The sequence below is a fragment of the Gorilla gorilla genome, chromosome 16 (genome assembly GCF_029281585.2).
Source record: "Gorilla gorilla gorilla isolate KB3781 chromosome 16, NHGRI_mGorGor1-v2.1_pri, whole genome shotgun sequence".
Lineage (NCBI taxonomy): Eukaryota > Metazoa > Chordata > Mammalia > Primates > Hominidae > Gorilla > Gorilla gorilla.
In genome coordinates, this window is record NC_073240.2 from 76,302,416 (window position 1) to 76,328,822 (window position 26,407).

General features: G+C 42.6%; 1 protein-coding gene across 10 annotated transcripts in view; it reads right to left on the bottom strand.

The window, feature by feature from the left end:
* The window catches only part of SIN3A (SIN3 transcription regulator family member A), an 84,880-nt gene that overhangs the window by 48,513 nt on the left and 9,960 nt on the right, over positions 1-26,407 (bottom strand). For 4 of the 10 annotated variants that reach the window (XM_055363814.2, XM_031002361.3, XM_063699042.1 and 1 more), the window contains exons 2-3: positions 10,433-10,654; positions 2,901-3,077 (exon numbers count right to left, since the gene is read on the bottom strand). In XM_055363814.2, coding sequence (XP_055219789.1) covers positions 2,901-3,077; positions 10,433-10,621 — 366 coding nt within the window. In that variant the 5' untranslated portion in view covers positions 10,622-10,654. Of the gene's footprint in view, positions 1-2,900; positions 3,078-10,432; positions 10,655-16,643; positions 16,742-17,816; positions 17,868-26,407 lie in introns of those variants that run through there. The other 6 variants (XM_055363820.2, XM_055363817.2, XM_055363819.2 and 3 more) reach the window with 3 other exon arrangements.

Consider the following 26,407-nt stretch of genomic DNA (forward strand, 5'->3'; position numbering starts at 1 on the left):
CTTGAACCCAGGCGGGGGAGGGTGCAGTGACCTGAGATGGCGCCACTGCACTACAGCCTGGGTAGCAGAGTGAGACTCTGTCTCAAAAAAAAAAAAAGTAAAATAAAAGTTATAGAATAATCCCATGCTTTAAAAACTCTGCATGACACTCACATAATAAATAAGACACCTACATGTAAAAATAGTGAGGAAATTCTCTCATCACCTAAAGCGTAGTCCAACTCTTATATAAACTCTCTATAAATGCATGTATACAGTTCTAGGAAGCACAACTTAAAAAAAAAACTTGGATGTAGTTATTTAGAAGCTACAGATTTAAGGAAGCACTTGGGGAGACCCTTAGACTCTGCTGATAAAGTTTCTTAGCTCACTTCAACAGGGATTTACTATTAAGGCCCTGAATCTCCTGAAGTCTACAATTTTGTTGGGAGAGAAAAACACAAGCAACTGTAAAGATAACCTGCTAAATATGTACCAAATATCACTGCTGCTGACATTCAATAACTAAATAACACCAAACATGCCTCAAATCGTTCAAATCCCTTCTTGTCACCACCAATCTACCAAAGACAAAAAAACAAAAAAAAAAGACAATGTTGAGGCTTGAAATAATGTGTAAGCATTCTCACTGAACATTTCTTTTTTGTTTGTTTGTTTTTTCTGAGACGGAGTTTCACTCTTGTCGCCCAGACTCGAGTGCAGTGGTATGATCTCGGCTTACTGCAATCTCTGCCTCCTGGGTTCCAACGATTCTCCTGCCTCAGCCTCCTGAGTAGCTGGGATTATTACAGGCATGCGCCACCACGCCTGGCTCATTTTGTATTTTTAGTAGAGGCGTGGTTTCATCACATTGGTCAGGCTGGTCTTGAACTCCTGACCTCAGGTGATCCACCCACCTCGGCCTCCCAAAGTGCTGGGATTACAGGGGTAAGCCACCATGCCCGGCCTACATTATTGTAGAATATAAATGATTTATTGAAGTTGATTCAAATGCTTGTAATGCATTTTAAGACTGATCCAAAAATGACAGGCAATGTGGGAATACTGAGTTAAATTACATGGAGGTACAAGAAGCATTTTACCTCTCCTCATCAGAAAGGAAATTCAACAAGTTATTTTATGCAGGAATATAGTCAAGAGCTTGTGACTAAAAGAACACAACAAGAAATCCTAACTCTATCTATGACTCACTCTATAACCCCAAATCCAAAACCTTTCCTTGTTTCCTTGCCAGTTTCCGTAAAGCAAACAAAACATAATCCATATACTTATACCAAAGAGTCCTGTGAGGAAGGTGGGTAAAAACTAGTGTTGTGCTTTGATAGGGTTGATTGAAAAAGGCTATAGAAATACGTTTTTGTTAGTTTAATAAGCAAGTTTATAAGCTATTTTGCAACATTAAAGTATAACTACTGAATATACAGTGTTAATACAGAATTAAATCACGCACAACCAAGTTTAAAAAAAAATATTTTCAGGACTTAGTAAAGTGCTAAGCCCGCAGCAATAATACATTTTGGTACACAGCCATCACTCTACAACAGACTGAAAATGTTTTAAAGGAAACATCAATATTCCTTATACACATTTTCCCAAAGACAGAATCCAGAGTGAAGCTTCAGGCCTAAAAAATCTGTACTCTCTTTAAAAGGCTATGCATTAGTCAATATTATGTAAGCCAATATAGAGAGTAAATTTTACAAAATTACTCTAAATCACATAGCTTTGCTGTACTTTATAATATTTATGAAGCATTTAATACTCTTAAGCCAATATTAAACAAGTTCCCAAGAATCCACACCAACGAGGGCAGGGATCAAGAAGAACTAAAGTAAGTATCAGAGAAAACAGAAGAAACAACTATTTGCTGCATATGGATGTGTCCTTAGAGGGTTTATTTCTCATTCCTGCCTGCAAGCAACATAAGTAGGTTGCGATAACCAAATGAAGATTTAACATCTCTTCAGAGTTCCTCCATTTATTATTTCCTGAACTTAATTTTATATAAACGTAAAATTAGAAAAATTGAAACCTGAACACTTGCTGCAACAATCACATATTTTGAAAAGTAACATTCAAGTGGTCAGAGATACAAGGTTAGCTGGGAACACAAGCTTCACTTCTCCAGGGATGCCTCATGAATTTCAAAGCACTGAAAACGTACCACACATACTCAGCACAAAATATGAAAACACTGATAATTCATTCACAGTTACAGTTTTCCCTGAACTTTATAAAGATTCCCCCCAAAAAGGAGTATGTGTTTTACTAAGAATGGACTTGATGATGTGAGTCAATTCAGCTATTCATAAACAGGAATAAAAAGATAAAGGTAATAAGAACATTACAGGCATGAGCTGGGCATAGTGGCTCACACCTGTAATCCCAACACTTTCGAAGGCCAAGGTGGGAGAATCACTTGAGGCCAGTAGTTTGAGACCAGCCTGGGCAACACAGTGAGACTCCCATCTCTGAAACTAAAAACTAAAAAAAAAATTTTTAAGAATTTAAAAAGATTGAACTGTAAGACATATTACTGGGCCAATTTACTGTACTAACCTGTAGCCAATCATATATGTGCTCAATAGAGAGTTCAAAAGGAAGCAGCCAAAAAATGAATTTTAAGGTTTATTTTGTATTAAAATGGCCCCACAATCCTGATAACATTTGAGTGACATGCATTCATACAGTCCACAAACATTTGAGTATATTCTTCTCTGGATCAGGCACTGATGCCAAGATAGGAAACACAAGCAAATTTCACAAAACAAAAACAGTAAAACTTGTGATTCGACAGCTAATATCTCAGGTTAGAAGTTGTACCACCACAACCAACAAGCTGCAACCAGTATTTCCTGCTAAAGATAAATTTTTTGACCCAAGAAAGAGCTGAATACCACCTTCAGCCTCTGAAATTGCTGCTGTCCCTGCACTGGTGCAACTGGTGGGGCTGGATGAGCATGACTCTGGACCACCTGGCCTCCGTGGGGCTGCACCGCTGTTGGGTGATGATGGCTGCTATGAACTGCTGCTATGGCGGGCCCATGACTGCCGGAGCTCTGTGGCATGGCTGAAACCTGGGGTGAACAAAATACAGACAGGAAACTTCAAGGCTTGTACATTCTTCCCCAAATGAGTCTAAATAACTAACACAAATGCACAAAGATAATTAATTGGAAACCCAAATTTCTGCTGGGCGTGATGGCTCACACCTATCTCACCTACATGGGAAGATTGCCTGAACTCAGGAGTTCAAGGCTGCAGTGAGCTATGATCATGCCACTGCACTCCAGCTTGGGCCACAGAGTGAGACCACGTCTCTAAAAAGAGAAAAGAAAGCCTGGGCAACATAGTGACACCCATCTCCATAAAAAATAAAAACTTGGCCAGGCATGGCAACATGCACCTGTGGTCCCACCTACTCCAGAGGCTAAAGGAGGAGGATTGCTTGAGTCCAGGAGTTCAAGGCTGCAGTGAGCTGTGATCACACCACTGCTCTCTAGCCCAGGTGACAGAGTGAGACCGTCTCTAAAAAAAAAGAAAGAAAAGAAAAAGAAAGAAACCCAAATTTTCCACAAAAGGAACTGGTTAAATAAATTACAGCCCACCAAAGTTATAACAAAATTATTTGTAGCTATTAAAAATTATATAGCCGGGCACGGTGGCTCACGCCTGTAATCCCAGCACTTTGAGAGGCCAATGCAGGCAGATCACGAGGTCAGGAGATCGAGACCATCCTGGCTAGCACGGTGAAACCCCGTCTCTACTAAAAATACAAAAAATTAACCGGGCGTGTTGGCGGGCGCCTACAGTCCCAGCTACTCCGCAGGAGAATAGCGTGAACCCAGGAGGCGGAGCTTGCAGTGAGCCAAGATCGTGCCACTGCAATCCAGCCTGCAAGACAGAGCGAGACTCCATCTCAAAAACAAACAAACAAAAAAATATATATATAGTTTAGCTGGGAACAGTGTCTCACACCTGTAACCAGCACTTTGGGAGGCCCAGGCAGACGGATCACTTGAGTTCAGGAGCTTGAGACCAGCCTGGCCAACATGGTAAGACCCTGTCTCTACTGAAAATACCAAAAAAAATTAGCTGGACGTGGTAACACGCATCTGTAATCCCAGCTACTGAGACGCTGAGGCACGGTAATCACTTGAACCTGGGAGGTGGAGGTTGCAGTGAGCTAAGATCATGCCACTGCATTCCAGCCTAGAAAACAGAGCAAGACTCTGTCTCCAAAAAGAAGAAAGAAAATTATATAGTTTATCTCAAACTGTCTGTGGTAAAGTATGAGTTTTTTTCTTAAAATTCCAATCCATCAGGGACCACAACTTTTATAAAAATCCAATAAAAATAAATTACTATGAAAGTGAAATAAAAAATACATAAAACTGCCAGGCATGGTGGCTCATGCCTGTAATCCCAGCACTTTGGGAGGCCGAGGTGGGCGGATCACCTGAGGTTGGGAGTTCTCGAGACCAGCCTGACCAACATGGAGAAACCCCATCTCTACTGAAAATACAAAATTAGACAGGCATGGTGGCGCATGCCTGTAATCCCAGCTATTCGGGAAGCTGAGGCAGGAGAATTGCTTGAACCAGGGAGGTGGAGGTTGCGGGGAGCTGAGATCACGCCGCTGCACTCCAGCCTAGGCAACAAGAGTGAAACTCTATCTCAAAAAACAAAACAACAAAAATACACAAACCCGTAATTTTTTTTTCTTACCTTTTTATTGAGACAGGGTCCCGCTCTCTCACCCAGGCTGGAGTGCAGTGGTACAATCATGGCTCACTGCAGTCTTGACCTCCCCAGGCTCAGATGATCCTCCCACCCCAGCTTCCCGAGTAGCTGGGACTACAGGCATGTACCACCATGCCTGGTTAATTGTCGTACTTTTTGTAGAAACAGGGTTTCAACATGTTACCCAGGCTGCTCTTGAACTCTTGGGTATGGAGTCCACCTGCCTTGGCCTCCCAAAGTGCTGGGGTTATAGACATAAGCCACTGTGCCCAGCCTGTAACTTTCATTACTGGATTTTACAAATAAAAAATGATCATGTCCAATTGCTCTAATAGTTTCTAAACACTCAATTTCTATACTTATGCCATTACAAACTAGTAACAAAGGATACAGATTAGCCATTTTTAAGCCACACTTCAACAATGATATATATGGATATATTTGAATCTGAAAAAAAATGTTCATAATACACACGTTGAACGTATTCATGTACTGTATATAAACTTTTAAATAGTTTTTTAAAGCACATTACACTGGCTGACAGAGAAAGACCCTGTCTCAAAAAAATAATAAAAGCACATTACAAAGCAGTATGATAAAAAGATTTCAAACCTTAGACAACTAATATATAGCAAAATGTTGGCATTTAATCTTGTGGTTACAGAATTAAAGATGACTCTTACTTTGTTTCTTTTTGTTTTTGAAACACTCTCGCTCTATCGCCCAGGCTGGAGTGCAGTAGCACAATTTCGGCTCACTGCAACCTGTGCCTCCCAGGTTCAAGTGATTCTCCTGCCTTAGCCTCCTGAGCAGCTGGGATTACAGGTGCCTGCCACCATGCCCAGCTAATTTTTGTATTTTTAGTAGAGACAGGGTTTCACCCTGGTTAGACTGGTGTTGAACTCCTGACCTCAAATGATCCACCCGTCTTGGGCTCCCAAAGTGCTGGGATTACAGGTGTGAGCCACCGCGCCTGGCCTACTTGGCTTATTTTGCTTATCTTGATTTGCTACGAGCACTGTATCTAATGTAAAATAAATTTTTTTCCCCAAATTCTTGATGGTTTGGCCTCAAACAAATGTCTTTTCTATTCTTTTATCTCAGTCTTTCTCCTGTCCTCTTACAAGTTAGAGGAAATAAAAGCCAGAACTACTTTCCTTCTATATCTATTGCAAGAAATGCTACAAATTTTTTTTCAGAACTTTTTTCCTTTTTCAGAATTGTTGATCACCACAGAAGACAACAATCTGTCCAAATGCCCGAATGCCCCATCCCCAAAATAAGGAGACTAAATAACATGAAACTTTCTTTCTCTAAACAATGTTAAGTTTTATACCACAATTTAAGAGAGAATAAAACTTTTTTTCAAATCCTCACTTTTATAAAAATTATCCTGGAGGGAGATGAAGAAATGAGGGAGAGGGAGAAACCAAGCGACTATGCATAAATCCACAGAAACAAAACAAGGTGCATTAAGAGTAAAAAGAAACTATTTAGACAATTCTAAAAGCTCTAATGTACCTCAAAGATGGGCTAGTATTCTGAGCCTCTGTATTCCAACATGCATGTTTTTTACAGGGTTTACAGGCTTTCACTAGACTGACTTATACAAACACATTATAGTTTCCATTTGGAAGAAACATAACTATCCCAAACGTAGAAAACAGTCATTAACCTGTTTAGATAATGAAAGTAACCACCCAAGGTAAACAAGCAACTTTTTTTTCTTCCAAGTCCTAAAAGATGCCATCTGTTGGCAGTCTTCTGACTGCTGCGCCAGCCCCACAGGAAGGGATTAGACAGCTTCAAGGGGACTCCTGAGGAAGAGTGACCCCTAAGGAATCACCATTTCCTACTTCAGCTGCATTTCCTCTTCTTTATATTTTTATACTAAATTCCTAGAAATGGAATTGCCAGGTCAAAAACTAACAAAACAATCTGACACAAACTGCCAAATTGCTCTCAAAAAAGATTACGTCAGTTTATATTCCCATTACCAGCCGTACATTTTTAAGGTCACTAACAAATGAGGTTGAAGGCCTCCCCAGACCAGTTATATGCTGAAGTAGAAAGATATCCACTATATATTAAATGAAAAGAGCAAACAGCACAACAGTATGTAATGTATGATCCAAATTGTACAAAAAGAAAAGCAGTAAGGGCGGGCGAGGTGGCTCATGCCTGTAATCCTAGCAGTTTGGGAGGCTGAGTCGGGCAGATCACTTGAGTCCAAGAGTTCAAGACCAGCCTGGGCAACATGGCGAAACTCTGTCTCTACAGAAAAAATACAAAAATTAGCCAGGTGTGGTGGCATGCACCTGTAGTCCCAACTACTTGGGAGACTGAGGTGCTAGGATTGCTTGAGCCCAGGAGGTGAAGGGTGCAGTGAGCTGAGATCATGCCACAGCATTCCAGCCTGGGCAAGAGTGTGACTCTGTCTCAAAAAAAAAAAAAGTAAATTTAGATAGCTAGACAGGTTGATATAGATAAGCTTGTATATGCATATAAAACTGGATACCCAAGAAATTCACCAGTGGGAGAAAATCTGAGGGGTGACAGAAAAAGTCACTTTATATCCTTTTTTAAAAAAAAAATCAAAGTGTGGCAGGGTGCAGTGGCTCACACCTGTAATCCCAGCACTTTGGGAGGTCAAGGCAGGCAGATCACTTGAAACCAGGAGTTTAAGACCAGCCTGCCCAACATGGCAAAACGCTGTCTCTACTAAAAATACAAAAATTAGCCGGGCATGGTGGCTTGCGCCTGTAATCCCAGCGACTCGAGAGGCTGGGGCACGAGAATCACTTGAACCTGGAAGCCAGAGGTTGCAGTGAGCCAAGATCACACCACTGCACTCCAGCTGGGGCGACAGAGCGAGACACCATCTCAAAAAAATAAAATAAGGCCGGGTGCAGTGGCTCACGCCTGTAATCCCAGCACTTTGGAAGGCAGAGACAGGCGGATCACCTGAGGTAGAGACCAGCCTGGCCAGCAGAGCAAAACCCCATCTCCACTAAAAATACAAAAATTAGCTGGGCGTGGTGGTGCACGCCTGTAATCCCAGCTACTCGGGAGGCTGAGGCAAGAGAATCGCTTCAACCTAGAAGGCAGAGGCTGCAGTGAGCCAAGACTGAACCATTGCACTCCAGCCTGGGCAACAGACAGAGAGTCTGTCTCAAAAATAAATAAATAAATTAAATAGGCTAGGCGTGGTGGCTCACACCTGTAATGCCGGTACTTTGGAAGGCCAAGAGGGGCGGATCACCTGAGGTCAGGAGTTCGAGACCAGTCTGGCCCACATGGCGAAACCCCATCTCTACTAAAAACACAAAAAATTAGCCAGGCATGGCAGCAGATGCACGTAATCCCAGCTACTCAGGAGGCTGAGGCAGGAGAATTGCTTGAGCCCGGGAGGCAGAGGTTGCAGTGGGCCGAGATCGCACCACTGCACTCCCGCCTGGGTGATAAGAGCGAAACTCCATCTCAAAATAAATAAATAAATAAATGAATAAAATAAAAAATAAAAAAACCAAAGTGATACATCACTTTCATAATAAAAAAGGGCAAAAACCAAATTTCTTCACTTCTACAAAACAGAGTAACAAATGATCAGTGTTGGTCAGGACATAGAACAGGAATATACAATGCTTGGGGGAACTTGCTAAAGATGCATATACCCTGTGACACAGCAATCCCTTTCATAGGTACTTGACAAACTCTTGTATGTCCTCAAACCTGCTGACTGGTTTGCAACAGGATAAGGAGTTTGCACCACAATGTAAACCAACGATGGTAGACCCTTGAATAACACGGGTTTTTGTTTTGTTTTTAAGGAGACAGGGTCTTGCACTGTTGTCCAGTCTGAAGTACAGTTGCTTGATCACAGCTCACTGCAGCCTTGACTTCCTGGGCTTGAGCAATCCTCTCACCTCAGTTTCCCGGGTAGCTAGGACTACAGATGCACACCACTATGCCTGGCTAACTTTTTATTTATTTTTTCAAATTAATTAATTAATTCTTTCTTTTTGAGACAAGTTCACACTCTGTCACCCACGCTGGGTGCGGAAGCATATTCACTGGAGCCTCAACCTCCCAGGCTCAAATGATTCTCTCACCTCAGCCTCCCAAGTAGCTAGGAACACAAGTGTGCACCATTACGCCCTGCTAATCTTTATTTTTAGGAGAGACGGGGCTTGCTATGTTGCCCAGGCTGATCTCAAACTCCTGGGCTCAGGCAATCCTCATGCTTCCAACTTCCCCAAGTGTTGGGATTATGGGTGCGAGCCACTGCACTCAGCAACAACACAAGTCCACTTATACATGGATTTTCTCCCACCTCTGCCAACCCTGAGATGGCCAGACTAACCCTTCATCTTCTTTCTCCCTCCTCCTCAGCCTCCTCAATGTGAAGACAAGGATGAAGACCTTTATGATGATCCACTTCCACTTAATAAATAGTAGATATATTTTCTCTTCCTTATGATTTTCTTAGTATTTTGTTCCTTCTAGATTATTTTAAGAATATAGTATATGACAAATATACAAAATACATGCTAATCAACCATTTATGTTATCGGTAAAGCTTCTGGACAACAATAGGCTATTTGTATTTAAGTTTTAGGGGAGTCAAAAATTATACATGGGCCAGACGCAGTGGCTCAGACTTGTAATCCCAGCTCTTTGGGAGGCTGGCGGGGGGAGGATAGCTTTGGGCCAAGAGTTTAGGACCAGCCTGAGCAACACAGCAACACTTCATCTCTACAAAAATCATAAAAATTAGCCAGGCATGGTGGTGTGCACCTGTAGTCCTAGCTACTAGGGAGGCTAGGGCACGGGAGGACTGCTTGAGCCCAAGAGTTTGAGGCTGCAGTGAGTCATGATCACACCACTACACCCCAACAGGGGCCACAGAGCAAGACACTATCTCCTAAAAAAAGAAAAAGGAAAAAAGTTATACATGTATTTTTGACTGCATGGGGGGCAGTCAGTGCCTCAACCCCCACACTGTCCAAGAGTCAGCCATATTTCACTACAATGATGTTTAATTCAGCTGTCTTTTTAAAAAATAAATAGCAAAACTGTCTTAATAAGTGCATTGATTTAAATTCTGGCACAAGCTTCTTATTTTGTCATGAACTGCCACTGAGTGCACTAAGACAATATCAGAATGTTCACAGCAGCACCTTTGTAAAAGCAAAAACCTGGAAACAGCCCAATAGTCCAACAGTAGAATTGACAAATAAATTGAGTATATGCATATAATTTACACTAGAGTGAAAATGGTGGAATTACAGCGATCTATAAAAATATGGGATTTTTAAAACAAAGTGAGTCAAAGAAGAAAATGTTTCCATTTATATAAAAGTTCAAAAATACCGAAACTAAACAATTATGTCAGATTTTTTTTAAGTAAATAAAGTCAAGGGAATGATAAATACAAAGTTTAGATCAGTGGCTACCTCTGAAGGGAGGGAAAAGAAGGGAACAGAGTGGGATATGCAGGGAACTTCAAAGGTCATGACAACATTCTTTTTTTAAAAACTTGTATGGTGAGTACACAGTTATTTTTTTTTTACCTTACACATACTCAACAATTTTTAATATCTAACACAGTATTAAAAAAAGTTTTATAATTGCCTAAAACCACTATTTCTCTTCCCTCATTCTAGTCCCTTGGTTGGCTCCAGCTTACCTGGTAGCTGGGTGTTACAGAGTACTGAATTCCCGTAGCTGACTGCATGGTCTCAGACACTGCTTCATACACAGGAGGGGCAGGGGCAAGCACCCGGTGCTGGTGAGGAAAAGCCTCTGTGCTGCCAGGGATCCGACGCTGCTGGGCTGCATACACCGGTGACTCCTGGTCATCCAAACGCCGCTTCATTCTGTGCTCATGCTCAGGGATGCACTATAAAACCTGCAGAAACCAAAAGCAATAGCATGCATGTCAATTCTCACTCCAGTATGATGTACGCCACTTAGGACCAGTCACCCAAGTTTAGTAAAAGCTTGACTCCCAGAACTGATCGTCTATTTCATCTTAGTGATGAAGTTTAAGTGCATGTGGGCATACCACCCCCCACCACAGTGAACAAGTTATAACTGAAAAAGACAAATATTTAAATAACATAATTTTAATTAATTTGGTATTATGAAGTTGGAAAATAGGCTCCAATTTAAAAATATAAACACAACCTTGTTTCCCTTTATTCTCTAGTTTTCTCCTCAAATGCTATCACTCCTAATATTAATTACATATCTACATGCTGCAAAAATATTCAAGTGCTTCTTCTTTTTTTTTTTTGAGACGGAGTCTCACTCTGTTGCCCAGGCTGAGTGCAGTGGCGCCATCTCGGCTCACTGCAAGCTCCACCTCCCGGGTTCACGCCATTCTCCTGCCTCAGCCTCCCGAGTAGCTGGGACTACAGGCACCTGCCACCACACCCGGCTACTTTTTTTGCATTTTTAGTAGAGACGGGGTTTCACCGTGTTAGCCAGGATGGTCTCGATCTCCTGACCTTGTGATCCATCCGCCTCGGCCTCCCAAAGTGCGGGGATTACAGGCGTGAGCCACCGCGCCCGGCCTCAAGTGCTTCTTCTTAAATCCTCTCAAAACCTACTACTATAATTGTGGTCTAATTTAAAATTTGTTTCAACAATTATAATGGTATCATGGAAAGAATACCGTGCCAGGAATGGGAAGACAAAGATTCTAGACTTGCCAATTTAAAATGCTACGTAATTTCAACAAGTTCCTCATTCTATGTGAATTTCAGTTTCTCCAACTATAAAATAAGAAAGTTGGAACAGATCACTCCTAAGTTTTCTTCTGGTTCTAACAGTTATAAGAAGAGATTCTCTTAGCTTAATAATACCTCCGTGGGAGAAAATTTCCTTCCTGCAGGACACAGTAATCTACTTGGCCCAGTAATCTACTTGGGTCTTCAGAGCTTTTCCATATCAGTATCACTAACACAAGTATAACACACCATCAGTGAGAAAGAATGAATCAGCCATCCAAAGAAAAAAGGCCCCACCACTTTTCCAGTCCCAAAAAATCTCTTAAATAAGATACCACTGCTATGGAAAGAAGATAAAATTTACAGTAATAGTGGGAGATTTGGCAAGCCACCTCCTCATCTGAAATACGGTTAAGTTAAAAAAAAAAAAAAATCTTTACCTAATTCATAAGTCTACCCAAGATCTTTTCTTTATCCTCCGGGAGCACACAAGCCCTGAAGGGAAAGTAGTCTTTACAAGGACTCTCCATGGCTGTTTCACCTTTTCTTTGTCCTCACTATAGTCCTCAATCTGCCTGCCACTCTAATCCTTAGCTCTGAAATCCTGTCTCAGGTTTTTCTCACATTTCACATACCTAAGTGGGACCCTGACACAGCAGCACAACCCATTAATTTGCAAGCTGGCCACTTTTATCTATGTGTAAACTCAAGCCACAAATATGCTCTCTGTGGCCTATGTAACTTCAGACTAAGTCTCTCAGCTTTGTGTGTGATAATATGTGGAACTCAGTTAAATGGAGTTGAGAACGTTTCTGACAGCTGCTGAGGACAAATAATTTAAAATGTCTTAGCTAGTTATGCTTTCCTAGGTTTTTCTAGCATGAAATAGCATGTTTAGCTTAGTATTCAAAAACCTTTTAGACATATTAAGAGGTTGAGGATATAGATTTATGCATGTTATTTGCCACTAATCAACTACGAACACTTAAACCTCAGCGTGTTTTGGGATGAGGAACTGAGTCTAATCACAGGTAGAGTAAAATGTCTTTTTGGCTATTTCTTATATACGTTCATGACTTTCAGTGGTTTGGTCTTGGGTTCTGTTGGTTTAAAACTGATGCTTAACTCATCTGAGATTAACCTCTGTAACCAAAAATGAAGTCAATACTTTATTGGCCGGATGCAGTGGCTCACACCTGTAATCCCAGCACTTTGGGAGGCTGAGGCAGGCAGATCACCTAAGGTCGGGAGTTTGGGACCAGCCTGGCCAACATGGTGAAACCCTGTCTCCAGTAAAAATACAAAAATTAGCCAGGTGTGATGGCGCACACCTGTAAAACCTGCTACTTGGGAGGCTGAGGCATGAGAATCGCTAGAATCCAGGAGGCAGAGGTTGCATGAGGGGAGGTCCCACCACTGCACTCCAGCCTGGGCAATAGACTGAGACTCTGTCTCAAAAAAAAAAAAAAAAAAAAAATTATAGAAATGTTATGATAGGGCAGCACTGGGTTTAAAAAACAAAAACTTCATAGGCTGGTCACAGTGGCTCACACCTGTAATCCCAGCACTTTGGAAGGCCGAGGTGGGTGGATCACCTAAAGTCAGGAGTTCGAGACCAGCCAGGCCAACATGGTGAAACCCAGTCTCTACTAAAAATACAAAATTAGCTGGGCATGATGGCACGCATCTGTAATCCCAGCTACTTGCAACGCTGAGACGGGAGAATCGCTTGAACCTGGGAGGCGGAGGTTGCAGTGAGCAAATTCGCACCACTGCACTCCAGGCTGGGGGACAGCACGACTCTGTCTCAAAAAATAACAACAACAAAAAAAAACTTTATAAATAATAAGCCAAAATCAGATGTGAAGAGCACGGCACGACTATAGAAAAAACACTAGAGTACCTTTTAAGAACTGGATTCTGTTGGATGGGAGAATGTTTGAGGGCAAAAAATAAAAACAAACAAAAAAGAACTGGATTCTACTCCAAACTCTATCTACCATGAAGCTTTCTAATTTTGGCCCTGTTTTCAAACAGGGGCAAAAGGAGGGGATCAGCCTACATTAGTGATTTCCAAATGCTGGTTTATGAACCAGTCTATAAGGAAAAAGAAGACTGTAGTGAGCTTTTCATAGATTAAGTATTACAGTACTATGGTTTATTCTGATATCATACTCTATCTTTTGGCTGTTAAAATATCGTTTCTTTTATTAAGTGATTGGGATTTCATATGGTACTTAACTTCATCCACCTCCAGAGTTTGCTTTCCATACCACCTCTACAACACTACAGAGGCTGAACTTTCTCTGAACCATACTTTATTCCTTTAACAATTACCACTCATAGGCCGGGCGTGGTGGCTCACGAGATCAGGAGATCGAGACCATCCTGGCTAACATGGTGAAACCCCGTCTCTACTAAAAATACAAAAAAATTAGCCAGGCGTAGTGGCGGGCACCTGTAGTCCTAGCTACTCGGGAGGCTGAGGCAGGAGAATGGCGTGGACCGGGAGGCGGAGCTTGCAGTGAGCCGAGATTGTGCCACTGCACTCCAGCCTGGGCGACAGAGCAAGACTCCATCTCAAAAACAACAACAACAACAACAACAAACAAACAAACAAACAATTACCACTCAAAGTTCTATTCCTAACTCTCTCTCAAATAAATTGCTTCCGCTGTAATCATACCTCCTTGTTTCAGGCCCTGATCATCCTTCACAACAACCTTATAAGCAAGGTGTTCTCTAATTTATGAATGAGGAAACTGAAAAACAAAGATTAAGTAAACTGCCCAAGGTTGCACAGCTAGTAAGAGGCAAAGCTGTGATATAAATCCAGGAAATCTGTCTCCAGAGCCTGGCTCTTAACTACTTCACTACCTTACCTCTCACAGAAGAGAAGAAATGAAGGAAGAATCCCTTTACTTATTTAAGGCACACATGCAGGGAGCAAGTTCAGCTTTTTTTAACCTTTCACATACTTAGCTAACTCATCCTTCTTCAGCCTAAACCTAATAAAGCAGAAATGCTTTAGTAGCATTCATTCGTTAAAAGCAAATGTTCAGTGAGTAGATATGAAGTTGGTAGATGATTTCAGCCCTTGCCCTCTAAAACCATATATAGTCTCACTAGTAATAAAAAAAGTGTAAAGTAGGCCGGGGGCGCGGTGGCTCATGCCTGTAATCCCAGCGCTTTGGGAGGCCGAGGCAGGCGGATCACTTGAGGTCAGGAGTTCAAGACCAGACCAGCCAACATGGTGAAACCCTCCCTCTACTAAAAATACAAAAATTAGCCGGGTGTGGTTGTGGGCGCCTGTAATCCCAGCTACTCAGGAGGCTGAGGCACGAGAATCACTTGAACCTGGGAGGTGGAGGTTGCAGTGAGCCGAAATCGCGCCACTGCACTCCAGCCTGGGCAATAGAGTGGAACTGTCTCAAAAAAATATATATATAAAAGGCCAGGCGCCGTGGCTCATGCTTGCAATCCTAACACTTTGGTTTGCCGAGGCGAGTGGATCACCTGACGTCGGGAGTTTGAGACCAGCCTGATCAACATGGAGAAACTCCGTCTCTACTAAAAACACAAAATTAGCCGGGCATGGTGGTGCATGCCTGTAATCCCAGCTACTCGAGAGGCTGAGGCAGGAGAATCGCTTGAACCTGGGAGGCAGAGGCTGCAGTGAGCCGAGATCGCGCCACTGCACTCCAGCCTGGGCAACAAGAGCAAAACTCCGCCTCAAGAAAAAAAAAAAGTAATTTACTCCAAAGCAACTTAAAAAAAAAAAGTAATTTACTCCAAAGCAACTTAAAAAAAAAAAGATGACAGTGTGGGTAAGGATACAGGGAAACACTGATGGAGGAGGCTTTAATTGGTACAGCCTATTTAGCTGGCAACTTGTAGGTATTTATTAAAATTTTAAATGTGCATACCCATCCCATGCATATTATGGAAAACTATGTAAGAATCAGATCAAAGTTTATCCACGAGTATAAGAAATGAACTCTAAAACATACTAGATTTTGGAATACTGAAACTATCAATTCCACTTTCAGGCCTGTATCCTATACATCTGCTGAGTATATTTATTGCAGCAAAGTATGAAAATCTAAATGTCTATCAGCTAAATAAATGTGATCATGCATATTATGGAAAACTATGTAGGAATCAGAAAGATCAGGGTTTATCCACAAGTACAAAGAATGAACTCTAAGACATATTAAGTGAAAACAGCAGGCTAGGCCGGATGCAGTGGCTTACGCTTATAATCCCAGCACTTTGGGAGGCCGAGGCGGGTGGATCACCTGAGTTTGGGAGTTCGAGACCAACCTGACCAACATGGAGAAACCCTGTCTCTACTAAAAACACAAATATTAGCTGGGCGTGGTGGCGCATGCCTGTAATCCCAGCTACTCAGGAGGCTGAGGCAGGAGAATCACCTGAACCCAGGAGGTAGAGGTTGAGGTGAGCCAAGATGGCGCCATTGCACTCCAGCCTGGGCAACAAGAGTGAAACTACGTCTCAAAAAAAAAAAAAAGAAGAAGAAAACAGTAAGCTATAGAATACATATAGCATGATCTCATGTAGGTATATATACACACACAAAATGTACTAAAGATTTGTACATTTCATTGTATGTAAAATTTGCATTGAAAGAAAAATGTGCCTGGGCACAGTGATTCATGCCTGTAATCCCAACACTTTGGGAAGCTGAGGCTCAAGGATGGCTTGAGCCCAGGAGCTGGAGACCAGCCTGGGCAACAATGGGATGACCCTGTCTCTACAAAATAAAAAAACAATTAGCTGGAAGTGGTGGTGCACAACTATGGTACTAGCTACTCCAGTGACTGAAGTGGAAGATCTCTTGACTTCAGAAGTTGAGGCTGCAAGGTTGTAGTGAGCAGTGATAACGTCACTGCACTCCGGCCTGGGCAACAGAGTGAGACTCTGTCTCAAAAAAAAAAAACAAAAAAAACAAAAAAGAAAAAGAAAGACAAAGAAAAAACATGCTAGCCAGGCACAATGGCTCACAAAGTGCCTGTAATCCCAGCACTTTAGGAGGCCGAGGCAGGCGGACCTCTTGAGCACAGGAGTTCAAGACCAGCCTGGGCAACATAGCGAGACTCCATCTCTACAAAAAATACAAAATTAGCCACGCATGGTGGCATGTACCTGTAATCCCAGCTATTTAGGAGGCTGAGGTGGGAGGATCATGTGAGTCCAGGAGACAAAGGCTGAGGTGAGCTGAGATCTCGCTACTGCACTCGAGCCTGGACAAAAAAGAAAAATGCTATAAACAATATTAAACTCTAGATAATGATAAACATGCTCAAGTGCTTAGATGAAGTATACTAATGTCTGCAATTTATTTTGAAATACATCAAAAAATTAGATTCATTGATGGAGGGATGGATAGATGGACAGGCATATGTTAAACCTAGTAGTAGCAAAATGATAATGGTAAAATCTAGGTAGTGTGTATATGGGTGTTCATTATATTTACTAAAATTCTATCAACTTTGTTAAATTTTCTTGATAAAGTCTTGGAAAAAAACATCCACAGGTTCTGAGGACTAGGAAAAAAAAAACAGGAAGAAAAGCCAACAATACAAAGCAGCTCTTGAGTGGAAAAAATAAGTACTATAAATTGGGAAAGGGATACAGACAGGTACACTTGGGAAGACTCTATAAAGGTAAATATTCAGCTACATCTTGAAAATTAGAGATGAATTAGAACACAGGGGTATAGAGCATGAAATTAAAATAGTAAGTTTAGACTTACAGGCAATAGTTATTTACAATCTTTGCCAAGTCATTCATCCCACAAATAATTAGCAAGTGCTTAAGACATGCCCGGCCCTGTGCGGAGGGTTAGAAGTCCAGCACTGAGCCAGAGATTTCCTCCCCGACAACAGCCAAGTCTTCCATGTATGACTGCTATCAGCTGATGTCCTCCTCGCAACAATCCTGTCAGATAGGCAGTCCCAGAACCCTTTTTTTTTTTTTGCAATAGCATACCATTATGTCCACCAGGCTGGAGTGCAGCAGTGCTATCATGGCTCACCGCATCCCCAACCTCCCGGGCTCAAGTAATCCTCCCACCTCAGCCTCCCGAGTAGCTGGGACATAGGCAGCGCCACCATATCTAACTTCTGTATTTTTTGTAGAGACAGGGTCTCGATATGCTGCCCAGGCTGGTCTCCAACTCCTGGCCTCAAACAATCCTCCTGTCTTGGCCTCCCAAAGTGCTGAGATTATAGGCATGAGCCACTGCGCCCAGCCAGACCCCTCTTTTTTTGAGGGAAACTGATACTCAAATTAAATGACTTATTCAAGGTCACATACCTGACTAAAAGAGCAAGAGGTTAAATTCTTCCTCCTTGGAATATGACCAATCTAAAGTAGAAACATTGGACAGATTGTAAAACCACGCTTGCAGAGGGGTACAGTGTAATTCTAGAATATAAAGAAAGCCAAACGATGGAACCACAAAGTCAGCCACAAAAGTACTGTCAAGTCCCGCTTCAGCCAACATGGTTGGTCTCCAACCGTTTCAAATTTGGAGTTTATAGTACTATCAGCACTCTAGTCTAGGAAGACATTATAAAAAGAAAAAAAAAGCACTTTGACTTATATAAACTATGGAGAGAAGACTAAATAATGGCAGCAGAACATTTAAAGGTCACCTGGTGGGCACAGTGGCTTGCACCTGTAATTCCAGCACTCTGGGTGACTGAGGAGGAAGGATCATTTGAGGCCAGGAGGTGGAGGTTAGATTAACCAAGACTGCACCATTGCACTCCAGCCTGAGCGACAGAGGAAGATCCCAAATACACACACACAAAAAAAACACCTACAGGTCCTAAAAGTCACCTGGCCATGTGTTATAATAAAACTGGGCGTGGTGGTTCACACCTGTAATCCTAGCACTTTGGGAGGCTGAGGCAGGAGGATCACTTGAGGTCAGGAGTTCAAAACCAGCCTGGCCAACATGGCGAAACTCTGTCTTTACTAAAGTACGAAAAACAAATTAGCCGGGTGTGGTTGTGGGTGCCTGTAATCCCAGCTACTCAGGAAGCTGAGACCCAAGAATCGCTTGAACCCAGGGTGCGGAGGGTGCAGTGAGCTGAGATCGCGCCACCGCATTCCAGCCTGGTTGACAGAACAAGGCTCTCCGTCTCAAAAAACAAAACAAACAAAAAAAAAAACGGGTGGGATGCTGGGTGTAGCAGCTCACATTTGTAATCCTAGCACTTTGGGAGGCCGTGGTGGGAGGATTGCTTGAGGCCAGGAGTTTGAGATGAGCCTGGGCAACAAAGTGAGACACTGTCTCTACAAAAAAATTTTATTAAAAATTATTTGGGCATGGTAGTGAGCACCTGTAGTCCTTGCTGCTTAGGAGGCTGAGGTGGGAGGATCATTTGAGCCTGGGAGGTTGAGGCTACAGTGAGCTGTGATTATGCCACTGCACTCCAGCATGGGTGATGGAATAAGACCCTGTCTCAAAAAAACAAAAGTCTATCCTGGTCAGTTTGTTTAAATGCATACTCTTAGAACAAAAAATAAAATAAATAAATGCATACTCTTTTTTGCTTATTTTTAAATGCATATTCTTGAAACAATGGAAAGTTTCTCTTCAAAAGCAAACTTCTATCACAGTATTAAGTCAATGTAACTTCAACCCAGTGCAATTTTGAGTAGTCTAATTCAAAATTTGTCCAAAAGTCCACCTCTGGTTTTAAATCTGCTAAGAAAGAATCTATTACAGAATGAAAGGCACTCTATTTAGATTTCATATATTGATTAGAATTATTGCTTGGCAAAATTAACAACCAGCTCTTCTCAAAAGACACCATTAGATCTAATATCCAAGCCTCCTTTGAACTCAGTTTTTACATTCTTCTAATGCAGTGGTCCTCAACTAGGGGAGATTCTGCCTCCCAAGGGCACATGTAATAATGATGGAAGACATTTTTGGTTGTCACAACTCGGGAAGATGGAATGCTACTGATATCTCACAGGTATCTCACAGGTAGAGTAAAAGGATGTTGTCAAACATCCTACAATGCACACGACAGTCTCCTCACAACAAATTATTTGGCCCAAAATGTCAACAGTGTGTGAAGATTGAGAAACCTAAATTTAATCATAACCCCAACTGTCACATATCTTTTTTATTTTTTTTTTTGAGACAGAGTCTTGCTCTGTCACCCAGGCTGGAGCGCGGTGGCGTGATCTTGGTTCACTGCAAGCTCCGCCTCCCAGGTTCACGCCATTCTTCGGCCTCAGCCTCCCAAGTAACTGGGACTACAGGCGCCTGCCACCACGCCTGGCTAATTTTTTTTTGTATTTTTTAGTAGAGATGGGGTTTCACTGTGTTAGCCAGGATGGTCTCGATCTCCTGACCTCGTGATCCGCCCACCTCAGCCTCCCAAAGTGCTGGTATTACAGGCGTGAGCCACCACACCCGGCCATCAATGCTTCTTTTACGGCATATGATACACCTTTAACCCGCATTATACCATTACGCATTGGCCAGACACTCTGACCTAAAGTTTTTTAGAACTCTTATCTTTTTTTACGCCTGGTCCCCTTTCGTCCCTCTCTTAGGCTTGATCTGTAAAACTCTTCTGACTCAAAATTTTAGAGCTTTTCTGATACCATAATGCTCATTAAATCTGTAAAAATTAAAAATAAGGCCAAGTGTGGTGGCTCACGCCTGTAATCTCAGCACTTTGGGAGGCTGAGGCGGGCGGATCACCTGAGGTCAGGAGTTCAAGACCAGCCTGGTCAACATGGTGAAACCCCATCTCTACTAAAAACGCAAAAAGTAGCTGGGCGTGGTAGCGGGCGCCTGTAATCCCAGCAACTTTGGAGGCTGAGGCAGGAGAATCGCTTGAACCTGGGAGGCAGAGGTTGCAGTGAGCCAAGATCACGCCACTGCACTCCAGCCTGGGCAACAGAGCGAGACTCCCTCTCAAAAATAAATAAATAAATAAGTAACTTTAAAAAAAACCCATATCATTATTACTTACTATTTTAACAAGAATGTAAGTAGCAAATTTTTTTTTTTTTTGGAGACAGAGTCTTACTTTGTCACCCAGGCTGGAATGCAGTGGTGCAATCTCAACTCACTGCAACCTCTGCCTCCCAGGTTCAAGCAATTCCCGTGCCTCAGCCTCCCAAGCAGCTGGAATTACAGGTGTGAGCCACTACACCTGGCTAATTTTTGTATTTTTAGTAGAGAAGGGGTTTTTGCCATGTTGGCCAGGCTGGTCTCAAACTCCTGACCTCAAGTGATCTGCCCGCTTCAGCCCCCCAAAGTGCTGGGATTACAGGTGTGAGCCACCGTGCCCAGCCTTAAGTAGCAAATCTAAATTTTTATTCCGTACTTTCCTGGACACTGGGAGATATAAATATCCAAAATGTGCAACATCCTTTAAAATGCAACCAAGTACTCATCAAATGTCATGCATGAACCTGGAACACAGCCATTCTATAAATTTTTTGTTTCTTTTAAGAAACAAGGGGTCGGGCGCGGTGGCTCATGCCTGTAATCCCAGCACTTTGGAAGGCCGAGGCAGGCGGATTACGAGGTCAGGAGATCGAGACCATCCTGGCTAACAAGGTGAAGCCCCGTCTTTACTAAAAATACAAAAAATTAGCCAGGCGTGGTGGCAGGCACCTGTAGTCCCAGCTGCTCGGGAGGCTGAGGCAGGAGAATGGCGTGAACCTGGAAGGCAGAGCTTGCAGTGAGCTGAGATCGCGCCACTGCACTCCAGCCTGGGTGACAAAGCGAAGACTCTGTCTCAAAAAAAAAAAAAAAAAAAGAAAAAAAAAAGAACAAGAAAAAGAAACAGGGTTGGCCAGGTGCAGTGGCTCACGCCTGTAATCTCAGTACTTTGGGAGGCCAAGTCGGGTAGATCATGTGAGGTGAGGAGCTCAAGACCAGCCTAGCCAACATGATGAAACCCCATCTCTACTAAAAATACAAAAAAATTAGCCGGGCATGGTGGCGTGTGCCTATAATCCCAGCTACTCAGGAAGCTGAGTCAGTAGAATTGCTTGAACTTGGGAGGTGGAGGTTGACCGAGATCTTGCCACTACACTCCAGCGTGGGCAACAGAGCCAGACTCCATCTCAAAAAAACAAAAAACAAAATAAAAAAAAAACAGGGTCTTGCTCTATTGCCCAGGCTAGAGTACAGTGGCATGATCATAGCTCATTACAGACTGCTGGGCTCAAACAATCCTCCCACCTCAGCTTCCTGAGTAGCTGGGACTACAGAGTGGCTAACAAGAAAAAAAATTTTTTTAAAGACAGGGTCTCCCTACATTGCACAGGCCGGTCTTGAACTCCAGGCCACAAGCGATCCTCCTGCCTCAGCCTCCCGAGTAGCTGGTGTATACCACTACACTTGGCTTCCACTCTGTAAACAGGTACACACCACCACGCTTGGCTTCCATTTTGTAAATTTTGATTCCAGGTTTCAGGTACAGCTCTAGTAAGGTTCTAGCTTATCACCTCTGGGTCTTTTTTTCCCTTTCTGCCCAACAAATGAAATACTTTGAAAACTCACTTCATAATTTTGTTGGAGAGAACAGTCATCTTCTTTGCTCCATAATCATAAGCATTCTCATTTTTAGACTAATAAATGTCAATCAGAATGAACAATCCAGGCTGAGCGTGGTGGCTCTTGCCTCTAATCCCAGCACTCTCAGAGGCCAAGGCGGGTGGATCACGAGGTCAGGAGACTGAGACCATCCTGGCTAAAACGGTGAAACCCCATCTGTACCAAAACTACAAAAAATTAGCCAGGTGCGGTAGCACGCACCCATAGTCCCAGCTACTCGGGAGGCTGAGGCAGGAGAATCGCTTGAACCCGGGAGGCAGAGGTTGCAGTGAGCAAAGACCATGCCACTGCACTCCAGCCTGGGTAACAAGAGTGAGACTCTGTCTCAAAAAAAAAAACAAAACAAAACAAAAAAAAACTGATTTTTTTTTCATTTTTACATAATTTTTCCTTCTAACCATCTTTATACATATATGTATCTTTGGCACCTGTCCACTTACAAACTGCATCAACTAAGTTTTGGTGTACAAATATCTTGAAAGATGAAAGAATACTATCATACATCTTTTTGGCAAAGTGCAGTGGTTTTGATTGTTTTTTTTTTCATTTCTTAAAAATAGAAATGGGGTCTCACTATGTTGCCCAGGCTGGTCTCGAACGTCTGGGCTCAAGCGATCCTCCCACCTCAGCCTCCCAAGAAGGTGGGATTGCAGGCATATGCCACTGCACCCAGCCCAGTTCTGATTCTTATAAAAAGGAAATCACATTCTAGCTGGGTGCCTATAGTTCCAGTTACTTGGGGGGACTGAAGCAGGAGAACAGCTTGAGCTCAGGAATTTAAATCCAGCCTGGGCAACATAGTGAGATAGATCCCATCTTTAAAAAAAAAAAAAAAAATTCACCACTGGGCATGGTGGCTCACGACTGTAATCCCAGCACTTTGGGAGGCCAAGGCAGGTGGATCACCTGAGGTTGGGAGTTCGAGACCAGCCTGACCAACATGGAGAAACCCCATCTTCTACTAAAAATACAAAAAAATAGCCAGGCATGGTGGTACATGCCTGTAATCCCAGCTACTTGGGAGGCTAAGGCAGGAGAATCCCTTGAACCCAGGAGGCGGAGGTTGCGGTGAGCCGAGATTGTGCCATGGCACTCCAGCCTGGGCAATAAGAGCAAAACTCAGTCTCAAAAAAAAAAAAAAAATCACATTCTAAACTCATCTAGGGTACAGTCACATATCTATATGGGTGGAGACAGAATCTTGCTATGTTGCCCAGCCTGGTTTTGAAGTACTGGGCTCAAGTGATCCTCCCATCTCAGCCTCCCAAGATGCTAGGATTACAGGTGCACACCACCATGCCTGGCTGAAGACTCTTATTTTACAACTTGGTTTATATAACTTTACCGTCATCCTAACAGTCTAGAGTACTACTGTCACACAGCATTCATCTACTAGTTCCTCTGAAATGTCTTCTGTGGTCAGTTTTCTTCTCTTTGCCATTATAGGAGGAAGATGAAAAACTATGGATTTTTAAATATGTCCAATGAAAGCTTAAAAGTTGAAAAATAGTATAAAAATTACCATGTACTCCTTCACCTAGATTCTCCAAATGTTAACATCTTACATAATGTTTAAGATGGTATCTCCCAACTTCTTTTATACTTTCTTGAAAGATGCTGTAGGCTGGGCATGCTGGCTCATGCCTGGAATCCCAGCACTTTGGGAGGCTAAGGTGGGCGGATTGTTTGAGCCCAGGAGTTCGAGACTAGCCTAGACAACATGGCGAAACGTTCTCTCTACAAAAAAAATACAAAACTTAGCCAGGTGTGGTGGCACATGCCTGTAGTCCCAGCTACTTGGAGGGCTGAGGTGAGATTGCTTGAGTCTGGGAGGCGAAGGTTGCAGTGAACTGAGATTGTGCCACTGCACTCCAGCCTGGGTGACAGAGTGAGACCCTGTATCCAAAAAGAAAAAAAAAGTTGCTGTAAGTTTAGGGAAAAGCAATAAGAAAACTGAAGGGCCGCGGTGCACACCTATAGTCCCAGCTACCCAGGATGTTTAGGTGGGACGATCACTTGAGCCCAGAAGTTTGAGGCTGCAGAGAGCTATGATCATACCACTGCACTTCGGCCTGGGCAACAAAGCGAGGCCCCATCTCTAAAAACTGAAGTGTAAAACTAATGATTTATTTCACTACTGCATATCCTTTTAAGCAATTCTATAATTCTCCCTTTGTCATATTATTTTAGTCCTCTAGCATATTTGAGAATTGATGTGTAATGATGAAATAATTCCTAGGATGATGAAATACCAAAACATTTCAATATACAGGAAAAATAAGATCAGTAAAACTCCATAACATTGTTTAGATGTACAAGTGGTAATAGCTAAAATGAGTTTATTCCTTTGGAAAAAAAATAAATTTTCAGGCTGGGCATGGTGACTCATGCCTGTAATCCCAGCACTTCGAGAGATAAGAAGTTCGAGGCCAGCCTTGCCAATATGGTGAAACCCCATTTCTACTAAAAATACAAAAATTAGCCGGGTATGGTGGTACACACCTGTAATCCCAGCTACTCAGGAGGTTGAGGCAGGAGAACCACTTGAACCCAGGAGGCGGAGGTTGCAGTGAGCCAAGATCGCGCTACTGCACTCCAGCCTGGGGATGGAACAAGACCACATCTCAAAAATAAAATTAAAAATAAAAATAAATTTTCTCTTTGCTGTTTTGAAGACCTCCAAAAAATAAAAGTCATGAAATATACATCTTTACAAGTAGTTAGTACTGCTTTAAAAAAAAAAAACAAAACTCAAAAACTAAAATTGAGTCCAGACCAGGTGCAGTGGCTCAGGCCTGTAATCCCAGCACTTTGGGAGGCCGAGGTGGGCAGACTGCTTGAGCCCAGGAGTTTGAGACCAATCTGGGCAATACAGAGTTCGGTGACACTGATGTTACATAGACATTTCTTACTACTGTAGGTAGAAAATGAACAGAAATTTAGTTAAATTCAAAATGTATTAATAATTGTTATCAATGTTGATTTTCTGATTTGATCACTGTATTGTGGTCTTAAAAGATGCACTCGGGGAATCTAGGTGAAGATTATAGGGCTATTATTTGTATTATTTTTGCAACTCTCTTTGAAGTCTAAAATTATTTCCAAAGAAAAAGTTTTTTAAAAATTAAGTATTAGGCCAGGCATGGTGGCTAACACCTGTAATCTCAGAACTTTGGGTGTCTGAGGCAGGTGGATTGCTTGAGTCCAGGAAGACCAGCCTGAGCAACATGGTAAGACCCTATCTCTATTTAATATAAGAAATATAATCTTTCAAAGTATCTATAAGGCCAGGTGCAGTGGCTCATGCCTGTAATCCCAGCACTTCGGGAGGCCAAGGCAGGTGGATTGCCTGAGGCCAGGAGTTCAAGACAAGGCTGGTCAACGTGGTAAAACCCTGTCTCTACTAAAAATACAAAAAATTAGCCAGGCATGGTGGTGGCGCCCGTGATTCCAGCTGCTCAGGAGGCTGAGACAGGAGAACTGCTTGAACCTGGGAGGGGGAGATTGCAGTGAGCTGAGATCGCGCTACTGTACTCCAGCCTGGGCGACAGAGCGAGACACTGTCTCAAAAAAAAAAAAAAAAAAAAAATTAGCCAGGCATGGTGGTGGGTGCCTGTAATCCCAGCTATTCGGGAGGCTAAGGCAGAAGAATCACTTGAACCCAGGAGGTGGAGGTTGCAGTGAGCTGAGATTGTGCCAAGCCGAGATTGCACCACTGCACTCCAGCCTGGGAGACAGAGCAAAACTCCGTCTCAAAATAAATAAATAAATAAATAAATAGCCGGGTGTAGTGGCACATGCCTGTAATCCCAGCTGCTCGGGAGGCTGAGGCAGGAGAATCACTTGAAGCTGGGTGTGTGTATGTGTGTGTGTGTGCAATGAGCCGAGATAGTACCACTGCACTCTAGCCTGGGCAACACAGTGAGACCTTGTCTCAAAAAAAAAAAAAAAAGAAAGAAAGAAAGAAAGAAAAGAAAATAGAGCATTAGAGCATTACAAAGAATAGAACTTGAGATCGTTCTTGAAAGGACAGGTGGACGTGTCACTCACATCTCACACTGCTTTTATCACATTAGCTCTTCTGCTCCCACACAAACATGGGCACATAACATCTTTAACCATCTATGTATCCTCTACCATGCTCAGCATACTGCTTTGTCTTGTCTGTGGTGGAAACCAAATCATTCATTCATGTATACATTCTCTAATATTTACTGAGCACATGCTATGCACCAGGTGTTTTAGGAGCTGGAGATACAACGGTAAACAAAAATCCCTTCCCTCAAGAAGCTTATATTTTAGT